Consider the following 12,811-nt stretch of genomic DNA (forward strand, 5'->3'; position numbering starts at 1 on the left):
GTTACTAGCCTGTGCCCCACAAATAAACTTTCTGCTGTGAGAAAGGGTGTGGCACCTGCTTTTTTGGAGGTTTAGTTTCACAGAACCATACAGTCCTTGTCTGGTTTTGCCAGCAGTGCCTGCTTAGAACGCACAGAGGGGCCCTGGACACTGTGGTCAGAGGCTGTCCTCAGACTCCATCTCCATTGCAGACCAAGCTCTTTACCACATCCCCTTGCAGGATTCCCAGATGTCCCTAGGAGGCCCAGGAGTATGTATCTCCAAGTAGACTCTTATCTCCATAAGCAAGTGATAGCTCCCTTGAATTATTTTGGGTGAAGGAATTGGTTTTCACATGTTTCATAAGGCCTAATTAGGTGCCTAATACCATATTATTCTTGCAGATGTTTAATTATTGACTTTAGACACAGATTCTAATAGAAATAGAAGAAAAACTGTGACAAACTCTGAAGTTTTCCTGAAATTATTCATAGTCCCTCCTGACATTTCCTCCACTGGCTGTTTTTTTTTTTTTTTTTGCTCTAATGTTTCCAACAGACATGCTTTGCTAATGGTACGAGGTGTGGCTTTGTTGTTTTTTCCGGAGTTAGCCTTTCTGTCTATGCATCCTGGCTCTTTGAAATCCCAGCTGAATTTGGAGAAATTGTTTCTTGGCATCCACCCTGCTTTCCTGGGACACAATGTGATGCTGATGACATAGCCCGGTCACTCCACTTGACAACAAGTTTGTTTGTCTCATCTCAAAAACATATTCAGTGGTGAGTAAGAACAGAAGTGGAAAGCCTTACTTACCGCAGTTTATTATGTGTTTCATGCCCGTGATAATTACTTTTATAATGCCACTTGTGAAAAAATTGATCAGATTAGGATGAATCACCTTGCTGGCCAACAGTTATTGGAATGATTCTCCACGTGTGACTTCGTTGCACTATTACAAAATGTGGCAGGATAGACCTGCCCAGCCATTGTTGCCGGTGTTCATTTGTAATGCTGCCTTAAGGAGATGAGGACATGAGAGCCAATTGTTCCAGCAGCTCAGCCTGCCCTGCCAACAGTTCAGAGGAGGAGCTGCCAGTGGGACTGGAGGTGCATGGAAACTTGGAGCTCGTTTTCACAGTGGTGTCCACTGTGATGATGGGGCTGCTTATGTTCTCTCTGGGATGCTCCGTGGAGATCCGGAAGCTGTGGTCGCACATCAGGAGACCCTGGGGCATTGCTGTGGGACTGCTCTGCCAGTTTGGGCTCATGCCTTTCACAGCTTATCTCCTGGCCATCAGCTTTTCTCTGAAGCCAGTCCAAGCTATTGCTGTTCTCATCATGGGCTGCTGCCCGGGGGGCACCATCTCTAACATTTTCACCTTCTGGGTTGATGGAGATATGGATCTCAGGTAAGTAACCCCAGGGAAGCTTAGTAGTCTGCCTCTTATCCTGCCTGGGGGGAATAACTGACACTCTCTGTTAAAGACTCTTCCAGTCTTTCGGTAGAGATTTTACTGGGTAATGTTACAAATATCACAGAGACTTGTTCAGCCATGGATGGGCTTTACTTTCAGTGCTCAAAATTTACTTTGCTGGTCATCATTTGATTTATTGGCTGTTCTGAGCCGTGGGATATGTTTCCTATGTGATAGTGGAGGCCGGTCTCCACCTCACCCAGTGACCCTTCCTAAGCTTGAGCTCTTTAGCAACTGGCCTCTTTAGCAACTCCCAGGACTTAAGCCAAGAATCCCAAGAAGCTAATGATTGTGGTTTGGTAGCAGCCATCGTGGCTGTGGTGGCATAGTCAGAATGAGACTCCCGTAGCTCCAGTCAGTGATGCCTGAGCACCTACTTTAGGAAAGAAGCACTTTAGAGGACTAGATAAAGGAGCTTTAGGGGCACCTGGTGGCCATATCTGGCTTTAAGTGCTGGGATGGCCTGTTGATTTGGCTTCAGGAGCAACGCAAAGGCTCTCAGGACTAAAACAGTTCTTTCTTGTTGCTTTGCAGATGGTTAACATCATCACTAGATTCACATTCTTTCCCTTTAAGCCAGTGACCTTATTCCCAATTATGGTGTAGATAAATACCTCTGGGAGACATTAAGCCTTGTCCTTTATTTACACTTTAATGAGGATGAATTAGTCACACGTTTTTCTGGATTACATGTTTTGATGGGGGAAAAAAAGAGCATTTGAGGAAGGAGTAGAGGAATCAGCACTGGAAAAAGAACTAGAAACAATGGTCTCTGGAGACTCTTTGCTTACTTGTGAACATACCGTTTCACCTCCTGCCCTGGGGAAGAACTGCTTATAAATTTAAGTCTTTGTTTCATGTGTATGCCATTTAGTTGAGATTTACTCTACCGTGAATGGATGAATAAGAGGTAATGACTGAGCTGGGAGCTGACATCAGTGAGAGTCAGCTGCAGGTATGGGTTTCCAGTTTCCCGCATGTGCTGAATGTTTAGCGTATGGTACCTATTTCACCTATAAATTTTAATGGGCTCATACCATGCAGAATAGGAACTAACTTTCACATGGCAGTGTTATTGGTTACCCACTTATGAGAGATTTGAAAAAAAAAATAACTTGATGAATTTTGTGTTTTACCTTAATGGTAAAAGCCATTAATATTCATTGCTAATTCAAATTCAATAAAGTTGACTGTTTAACTGGGAAATGATAGATATTCTTTGCTTGAAGTTCATAAATCAGATAAATTCCAGGACCTAAAAGTTTTTGGAAGGAAATAGGAAACTAATATCTATTAAGTACTCTATAGGCATGGGATAGATGCTTTCATGCTTATTTTCTTCTTGGGGCTCATAATAACCTTGTAAATGGCCTTTTATTATTCTGAATTTTACAGCTGAGAAAATTGTGATTCCGGTTAGTTAAGTAGCTTACCAAATGCTACAAACCAGTATGGCAGAACTCAGATTTGAATTCACATCTGTTTTACATCAGTCTGCAGTTTAGGTACATTTCCCCCATGACATTTAGCAACACAACTAGATCTTCTGTTTTGAGTAGCAGCATAAATCTTCTCAAACACTTGTGTTCTGGGAAAGAGAACATTTATTACCTTAATCTCTTATTAGTCAATGTTGTGATAAAAACACCAATGTATAGGAAATCTATGAAAGACAACGCTAATTTTACTTTCTTTTGCCAACTCTATCTTTAATTCACCTTTAACTTTGTTCAAATTATTTAACCTATCTAAGCCTTATCTCATCATTGGCAAAATGGGGTTAAATTTACCTGTTTCTCACAAGACTGTATATATATGTACACACACTCACACACACACATATAGATAATAGTTTGGGGTGGAGTTTCGCTCTTGTTGCCCAGGCTGGAGTGCAATGGTGCGATCTTGGCTCACTGCAACCTCCACCTCCTGGGTTCAAGCGATTCTCCTGCCTCAGCCTCCTGAGTAGCTGGGAATACAGGTACCCGCCACCACGCCTGGCTGCTTTTTGTATTTTTAGTAGAGATGGGGTTTCGCCATGTTGGTCAGGCTATTCTCGAACTGCTCACCTCAGGTGATCGTCTCGTCTCGGCCTCCCGAAGTGTTGGGATTACAGGCGGAAGCCACGGCACCTGGCTGACACAAGACTATATTTTATGGAAGAAATATATACTTGTGTGTGTGTGTGTTTGTGTGTGTGTATTCAGGGTGCCAGGCACATAGTAGCTGTGCAATAAATATTATCTATGTTTCCTCTTTTCTTTCTAAATTTTGGTTTTGATTCTTACCAACAAAACTCAAAAAAAAAAAGCAAAAACTAAATATTAGATTTTTGGAAGCTTATAGGTACAAAAGTAATAAAATCAGTTTTCAGTAGAAAGCCAAATAGGAGAAAATCCAGTCCAGCGTGAAACAATATCCAAGTGATTACATTTCTTCATAATTGATTACCAACAAAAATCAGTTTTAAGCAAAACTCAGTGGATCATCATTGGTAGGAGTTTTATCTGCTTTTAATGCTGGATAAAATCCAAGAGCGTTTAGCACAACATCTTCATTTGACACATGAAGAAGTGGAGACTTAGCTCCCTGCGGATGACCCTGAGCATGTTTCTCATGCCTTCACTCCAGCTTCACGCAGTGCACTTGCACTTCTCCACGTGTTCACCCCACACAGGCATTTCAGAATCCATTGGTTTGAACCGGTTTGTGTGTTCTGCAAATGAGATGATTGATGACACCCATCCTCTTGCAGTTGCCTGGGCTTGTCATCTTAGCCTTGCCCTGTGACTACCCTCATTCTCACCATGGTCACTCAATCCACTGCCAAGCCCTGTAGCCCCTCCTCTTGCTGTGTTGCTCACAGTTCTTGCTTCCTGTCGGTCTCTACTAAAACTTCCTCAGGTCAGGCCCTCACAATTTCTTTCTTGACTAATTGTATTTTCACAGCAATGAAAGTGCTGTTCTCTGCACCTTTAATCTCTCCATTATGGCTTTGCAGTAAGTGGATAAGGCAGGCTCTGATACCAGATTGCCTATATTCAAATCCTGACCTTGGGCCTCTTCTCTGTAACTGGAAATCACAACATTACTCGCATGGTACTGTGAGGAGAAAACAAACATGTTATACATACAAAGTCTTCTCAACACCTACTAAATTGGTAGAAACTACTAAGCCGCTCTACTTTATTTCTCCAGGTTCTTTTGTTCCACTAGCCACCTTAAGAACAATGGTTTTTAGTCAACATGGGCTGCTTATAGTTCTCTGAACATATCCCACACTCTTCCAGCTTTCTTTTGCCCATGTTGTTCCCACAGTCGGCAATGCCAACTGACCTTATTCTGTCTCCTCCAGTCATGATGTTGTCCTTCCTTATAACTATTCTAGAAAGCAGTTGGCTGACATGTATGAAAAGCCTTAAAAATTATCCTGCCTCTGGGCCGAGTTTGGCTGATCATGGCTGGGTTCTTTTACATACTTGGGAGTTGGTTAAATGTAAACTTGTCTCGGGTGGTGATATGGTTTGGCTCTGTGTCCCCACCCCATTCCTATTTGTCGAGGGAGGGGCCTGTAATCCCCGAATGTCAAGGGAGGGAGGTGATCGGATCATGGGGATGGTTTCCCCCATGGTGTTCTCATGATAGTGAGTGATGGTTTTATGAGTGTTTGGAAGTTCCTCCTTTGTTCTTCTTCTCTCTCCTGCTGCCTTGTGAAGAAGGTCCTTGCTTCCCCTTCACCTTCTGCCATGTTTGTAAGTTTCCTGAGGCCTCCCCAGCCATGTGGAACTGTGAGTCAATCAAATCCCTTTCCTTTATAAATTACCCTGTCTTGGGTATTTCTTTACAGCAGTGTGAAAATGGACTAATGCAGGTGGCTTCAACCTGGACAACTGGGCTCTCTTACTACATGATCTCTCATTTTCTAGTAGATGAGCCTAGACCTAATCGTATGGCAGCAGCAGGGTTCTCAGAAAGGCAAAGCAGAAAAGGTCTTTTGAAGTGTTGGCTTTAAACCAGATCCTCATCCTTCCACCACATTCCATTGGCCAATGCAGATTGCAAGGCCAGTCCAGCTTCATGGATTAGGAAAGTAGATTTTGCCTCTTGATGTGCTGAGCTTCCAAGTCACATTACAGCAGACTCAGATAAGGGAGGGGTGAAGAATAGGTGGTATTTTTTCCCCAATATATCCTGCTAGAGATGGACAGAATTCCTACCTTTGAGGGTAGGACATGAAAATTAAGATCTGGCAGTACAGCGTAGTAGTTAAGTGCTCTGGAAACAGCAAGCAGACCTGTCACTTACTGACTGGATCCTCTCGGCAGATTGTGCACATTCTCTATGCTTTACTTTCCTCGTTTCTAAAATGAGAAGCGTTCCTACATCATGAGCTGTTGAGAAGATTGAATGAGTTAATATATCTAAAGTGTTTAGAATCTCACCTGGCATAAAATGTGATATGAACTATTATTATTATACAAGGCAGGCAAAAGAACATCGTGTCCTGGGGTCTGTGTTTTAATCTCTGCTCTAGGAGCTGTATGCCTAACCCTAACCCTATATATAATGACATATTTTAATATATATGTGTCATTTTTTATCTACTCATCCATCAATGGACAATTGAATTGTTTCCACTTTTTGGCAATTGTGAATAATGCTGTTGAGTCTCAGCTTTCATTTCCCTTGAGTGTATGCTTAGGAGTGGATCTGAGGTTAAATATTAAGTGTTTTGTGACTATAGGAAAAGCAAAGCAAAATATGATGTCCAAATATGCCCCTTCCCCTACCCTGGTTTCTCCTGAAACTACTGCCCAGAGATGTTTCTCCTCTCTGTCCCCATAATTTGAATTATGTAACTCTTCCTTATAATCTGTTGGAAAGCATTGCAATAGCTGGGCTACTTGTCTGCCTCACCTACTATGTCTGTAACTCCTGGAAGGCTTGTTCATCTTTGCATGTGCAGTGCCAGCCTGGTAGTGGTAGGCACTCAGTAAACATGAGTGAATGAGTGAATGACAGTTTCTGATTGCCTGTGTGTATTACAAAAACTACCCCTTGAAAGAGGTCCAGGCCAGGCATGGTGGCTCACACCTGTAATCCCAGCATTTTGGGAGGCCGAGGTGGGCAGATCACTTGAGGTCAGGAGCTTGAGGCCAGCCTGGACAACGTGGAGAAACCCAATCTCTACTAAAAATACGAAGTTAGCCAGGTGTGGTGACGCGTGCCTATAATCCCAGCTACTCAGGAGACTGAGGTAGGAGAAACGCTTGGACCCAGGAGGCAGAGGCTGCTGTGAGCTGAGATCATACTACTGCACTCCAGCCTGGGCAAGTGACAGACTGAGACAAAAAAAAAAGAAAGAAAGAAAGAAGGAAGGAAGAAAGGAAGGAGGGAAAGAAAGAAAAGAGGTGTCTATTTATTGATGCAACATACGATCAGGACATCTCTCACTTTCTTTTCTTTTTTTTGTTTTTGTTTTTGAGACAGGGTCTTACTCTGTCATCAGGCTAGAGTGCAGTGGTACAATCATGGCTCACTGAAGTCTTGGCCTTCTGGGGTCAAGTGATCCTCTCACCTCAGCCTCCTGAGCAGCGCAGCTAGGACTACAGGCAGGCACCATCATGCCCAGTTAATTTTTTAGTTTTTATTGTAGAGACGAGGTCTCACTATGTTGCCCAGGCTGGTCTTGAACTCCTGGGCTCAAGTGATCCTCCCACCTAGGGCTTCCAAAGTGCTGGGATTACAAGTGTGGGCCACTATGCCTGGCCTCCACTATCTTTATTTGAGAACTTTTGATATATACAAGAGGCCCATTCTTCCCTACGGATGTATTTATGTCCTCAGCTGCAGATAAAGGATTCCGACCACTGGTGGTGGTGGAGCCTGTGGAGCTCAGTGGCCAACTTTGACCTTTGAACTTTAAAGAAGTTATTGATCCTTCAGTAGAGAACCTGGAAATAGAACTTCAAATTGTTCAGCTCTATCTGACATGTCTTGGTGGAAAACTGAAGGTCCTCTGCATTTAAGGCTTTGGAGACAGAACTGAGACTGAATCCATGAGACTTCATGCAACCTTCCATGTCTCTATGTACTTTAGTTTCCTTATCTATATAATGAAAATAATACCCACACATAGAGTTATAGTGTAAATGAAAAGAGAAAATATATAGAAAAGCATGAGGTGTAACACCCAGCACATAGTGCTCAATAAATACTCATTATTATTGGAAGGCAGCAAACAAGGATAACATTTGTACCGAGGGATGGAAAATCGGGCCTTGAGCTCTATTCTAGGGTCAAATCTGCTGGTATGATCTTATAGCTCACTCCATATCCATCTGGTTAGCTGGAGAATTTTTTATTTATTTCAGTCGGAAAGCAAGTGTGTACTTTTTGTTTTTTTTGCGATGGAGTCTCGCTTTGACGCCCAGGCTGGAGTGCAGTGGCGAGATCTCGTCTCACTGCAAACTCCGCCTCCCAGGTTCACGCTGTTCTCCTGCCTCAGCCTCCCGAGTAGCTGGGACTACAGGCGCCCGCCAATATGCCAGGCTAATTTTTTGTATTTTTTTTTTAGTAGAGATGGGGTTTCACCGTGTTAGCCAGGATGGTCTTGATCTCCTGACCTCTTGATCCGCCTGCCTCGGCCTCCCAGAGTGTTGGGTTTACAGGTGTCAGCCACTGTGCCTGGCCACAAGTGTATACTTTCATAGTTTCATAGTTTGAGAGTCAGAGTTCCTGATTTTATGGGATTTTTGAAATTAAAACAATGTATAAATAACTTAATCTCCAATTGCAAAATGTTAGTGACACTGCATTTTAATGTAATGTGTATATATGTAATTTCCCTGCTTTAAGGGAGGGTTCAAGACTTACCTGTTTGTCTAGACTTGCTGAATCTGTCTCATTATTTTCTGTAATAGTTTGGAGATGATGATGCTATTCTTCTTAATGCAAGTGGGATCTTGTTATACTGAAGTTACATTTTGCCAAAAATTTTCCTATACATGAAAAGTCAAGAGATCTACTTAGCCACATCCTCTGTTTATGCTACGTTGGAATTTCATGGCTAACAATACAAGGCGTGACTTTCCACTGTGCTCACAGGCCTTCACTGTGTACTTTTCCAGCCTTGCTGGTTTTGTAACAGTTGGCAGAGCACCAGGATCACCTCTTGCCATCCTTGACCAATATCATGATCACCATGGGCTTGAAAATTGAATAAAGATGGAAGCAATCACGTAGGTAATCAAGGATATAGAATCAGTCTGATATAAATCTCACTTTGCTTCCCATAATCATGAATCTTACCTTTCTGCTGTTTGAGCCAAAGACATTCAGTAGAGAAATGCTGTGCTGATTCTCCAGAAGTTCAAGAGAAAAGTGATGTAATATGGAATTCCATTCAGGACTTGGTAATATGGACAGTCAAGGAATGTAGCACTATCGTAGACTAAGAATTGGGAAAAAACTTTCCAAACATCCTCTTCGTGGATACAGAGGTCTGAGAGCTGTGGCAAACTGCTGTTTTTCTTTTAAATTGCTCACCAATCAGGAAGAAGTCTTTGCTTAAAGTAAGGATTCTTAACAGGATAAAGTAATTTCGGGTTTCATATGGAATAAAATATATGCAAGAACTGCTAAGACAAGTTTGAAAAGGAAAATTTATGTGGAGGTATTTGCCCTATCATATATGAAAACACTCGAATTAGTCTAGTATTTGTTCAGGGAAAAATAAAGTTATTTATCGATGAGCTAGAATAGAATATCCAGAAAATAATTTGTATACACTTGGCCATTTAATATATGATGAAGGTGACACTTCAGTATAGTGGAAAATGGTTTATTTTAGTAAATTATATTGACACACTTGCATCTCAATATATTAATAGAAAAATAGATTAGTCTTATACCTGTTACCATGTAAAATACAAATTTTAAGTGAATTGAAAATACAAGTATAAAAGTAAAAAGTAGAAGGCAATATTTGAATGCCCTCAGATCAGGGTATAGGTCTTTAAGATAAGAAACTCAGAAGCCTTTAAAAAAACAGCTTTGACTATATAAATGTTAATTATAGTAAGTCATAAGCAAAGTCAAAGATATATACCATGCTTGGGAAAAATACTTGTATTGTTCATGATAATATGAGCCCTAATTTTAAAAGAGCTCCTACAAGTTGAGAAGAAGTCTGACAAGCAAGATTGTTTAGAGGACACAGAAGAAGCCATTTGACATGAAAAAAAGCACAACCTGATAGAATCCAGAGTGGAGGTCAGGCGTGGTGGCTCACGCCTGTAATCCCAGCACTTTGGGAGGCTGAGGTGGGTGGATCACCTGAGGTCCGGAGTTCGAGACCAGGCTGGCCAACATGGTAAAACCCTGTCTTTACTAAAAATTTAAAAAAAATAAATAAATTAGTCAGGCGTGGTGGTGGGTGCCTGTAATCCCACCTACTCAGGAAGCTGGGGCAGAGAGTATCGCTTGAACCTGGGAGGTGGAGGTTGCAGTGAGCCAAGATCACGCCACTGCACTCCAGCCTGAGTGACAGAGTGAGACTCCATCTCAAAAAAAAAAACAAAAAAAACAGTGTAACAAGAGTGAGATCAATTTTTCAACGCTGGCATGACAATTAGAAGGGACTGATCACATCCAGAGTAGGCAAGATTGTGAAATTTAGCAATCTTTTTGGAAAGTAATCTGGAAGTATGTGTTAAAACAAAAAACACAGACTTTTACATAGCAATTCTGCCTTGGGGAATTCACAGAAAGAAAAGAATTATTTCAAGTGAAATATATATGAGTGTTTATTATAACATTATTTATAATGGCAAAAAACTAAAAGCAACTGACCTACTGTTAATGAAGTGATTGAAGGAATTATGGCATATTTAGATTATGGCATACTTTGCAGTCTTTAAAAGAATAAGTTTAAAGGTACTGATCTGAGAGGATGTCTGTGATAGATGAAATGGGGTAAAAAGCAACCAAGCTGCCGAGTAAGGTATTATAAGGCTCCTTTTTTTTTGTTTTTAGAGACAGGGCCTCCTTCTGTCCCCAAGGCTGGAGTGTTGTGGTGTGATCATAGCTCACTGCAACCTCAAACTCCTGAGCTCAAGTCATCCTCCTGTCTCAACCTCCCAAGTAGCTGGGACTACAGGTGTGTACCACCACATTCAGCTAATTTTTGTACTTTGTTGTTGTTGTTGTTTTTGTAGAGACCAGGGTTTCTCTGTGTTGCTCAGGCTGCTCTTAAACTCCTGGTCTCAAGCAATCCTACCAATTCAGCCTCCCAAATTGCTGGAATTACAGGCGTGAGGCACTGCACCTGGTCTGGTGCCTTTAAAAAGAAAAATAATGAAAGAAAAAAGGTCCTATTGATTTAACAAACAATCATGAAATAAATGGACTGCTTAAAAGAGAAATAAAAGAGCAGAAGGATGTATACACATAATTGTAAGTTATCTAAGTCTGGATTTCTGAAAGGAGCACCAATCAGCTAAATATTTGCTTCTTAAAAGTTTACTTGCTTTTGTCCTGGAAGAGTGTGTGTGTGTGTGTGTGTGTGTGTGTGTGTGTGTGTGTATATATATATATATTTTTTTAAGACGGAGTCTCACTCTGTCGCCCAGGCTGGAGTTCAGTGGCATGATCTCGGTTCACTGCAACCTCCATCTCCCAGGCTCAAGCAATTCTCCTGCCTCAGCCTCCCGAGTAGCTGGAATTACAAGCGTGTGCTGCCACGCCGGGCTAATTTTTGTATTTTTAGTAGAGACGGGGTTTCACCATGTTGGCCAAGCTGGTCTCGAACTTCTGATCTCAGGTAATCCGCACGCCTTGGCGTCACAAAGTGCTGGGATTACAGGCGTGAGCCACCATGCCCTGCCGGAAGAGCATAATTTTATAGAAAGTTTCTTTTTCTGTATTGCTATGGACTGTTTACCATATGAACTAAGTATGAAGGAGTCATTTCAGTAAGATTTTTACCAATGTTCACCTGCAGATACATGACATATGAGGGGGACAGAGAGAATATTTCCGTAGCACCAGTGTGTTGACACTGGGTCATTCTTTGATTCATACATTTATTCAGTAAGTATTTAACGAGCTCTTCCAATGTGCTGCAGCATGAGACTATGCCAGCTCCTAGAGATGGAGAGGAAAATAGGACCTGGCTCTTATGCTGCTCACTCTGGCACAGATGGACAGGTACATAAGCACTTGTGTAGGGTACAGCGTGTGTATAATTCATGAGCCAATGTCAATAAAACTGTGTCCGGAGGGCCGTGGATTCAGAATCCTAGAAGAAGGATCGCTAATTTTCCTAGATATTGCCAGACACCCTCCGTGGTGTACCATTTTTACCAGCAATGAGTGAGAGCGCAGAGGGAATCTTTTTAGTATCATTGAAGTAAAATAGATGCTGCTTTGTCAAGAGTATAAACATTCTCCTGGCAGAAAATGTTGAAGTAGTCATAGACGTATTGTTTTATAGGCAGGGTAATTGGATGGAAACAATGGTGATATAGATTAGGAGGAAGAGTGATGGATGACTTGTAGACCCAATAAAGTGCTGAAGGACCCTCGCTGTCTCTGCAGAAGACCTTGACATATGAAGGGCCTTCTCCTTCTCCTTTGTAGAGCAGGAGGGCAGTCTGCTTCTCAGTCTGTCAGTCATTTGTGTCTTGTACACAGAATGAGCACAGTGTCTATAAACAGTACGTACGTGCTTAAACAGATTGTGTAATTTTTTCCAGCAAATTGAAAGATAAAATATCTGACTGGTCTGATGGGTATCTTCTTTCCATTTATTTTTTTTCCCCTAATTTTACTAATGCATTCTTTCACTGGTTCTATCACTCAGGTAAGTACAAAATACAGCCTTAGCTTGGGGATTGGGAGTGAGATTGAGATGAAAAGAATAGATTTGGGATGGAAGGCACCAAAAAGTGAGGTAAGGTTGAATGGTACTGAATCTAGTTCTTCAGTTCTCATCCTCTCTGATTTTTACCTTCATTTGGGAGCTCTCTTTTGTTAGCTGTCATGAAATATAACCTCCCAGCTCTCCACTGACTTCTTTTTTAAATTTTATTTTTAATTGACAAGTTAAATTATATATATTTATGGTGTACAACATGATGTTTTGCTTATTTGCTTCTCAAATCTCAGTTTTCCTTCCTTCCTTCCTTCCTTCCTTCCTTCCTTCCTTCCTTCCTTCCTTCCTTCCTTCCCTCCTTCCTTTCTTCCTTCCTTCCTTCCTTCCTTCCTTCCTTCCCTCCCTCCCTCCCTCCCTCCCTCCTTCCCTCCTTCCTTCCCTCCCTCCCTCTTTCTTTCTTTCTTTCTTTCTTTCTTTCTTT

At 41.7% G+C, this 12,811-nt stretch overlaps 1 protein-coding gene across 1 annotated transcript in view; it reads left to right on the forward strand.

Moving 5' to 3' along the window:
- Positions 1–863: 863 nt before the first annotated feature.
- Positions 864–12,811, forward strand: part of SLC10A6 (solute carrier family 10 (sodium/bile acid cotransporter), member 6) — a 26,392-nt gene continuing 14,444 nt past the window's right edge. Inside the window, exon 1 of the mRNA XM_011990759.1 lies at positions 864–1,388. Coding sequence (XP_011846149.1) covers positions 1,012–1,388 — 377 coding nt within the window. The 5' untranslated portion in view covers positions 864–1,011. The remainder of the gene's footprint in view (positions 1,389–12,811) is intronic.

The sequence above is a fragment of the Mandrillus leucophaeus genome, unplaced genomic scaffold, assembly GCF_000951045.1.
Source record: "Mandrillus leucophaeus isolate KB7577 unplaced genomic scaffold, Mleu.le_1.0 Scaffold381, whole genome shotgun sequence".
In the NCBI taxonomy this organism is placed as follows: domain Eukaryota; kingdom Metazoa; phylum Chordata; class Mammalia; order Primates; family Cercopithecidae; genus Mandrillus; species Mandrillus leucophaeus.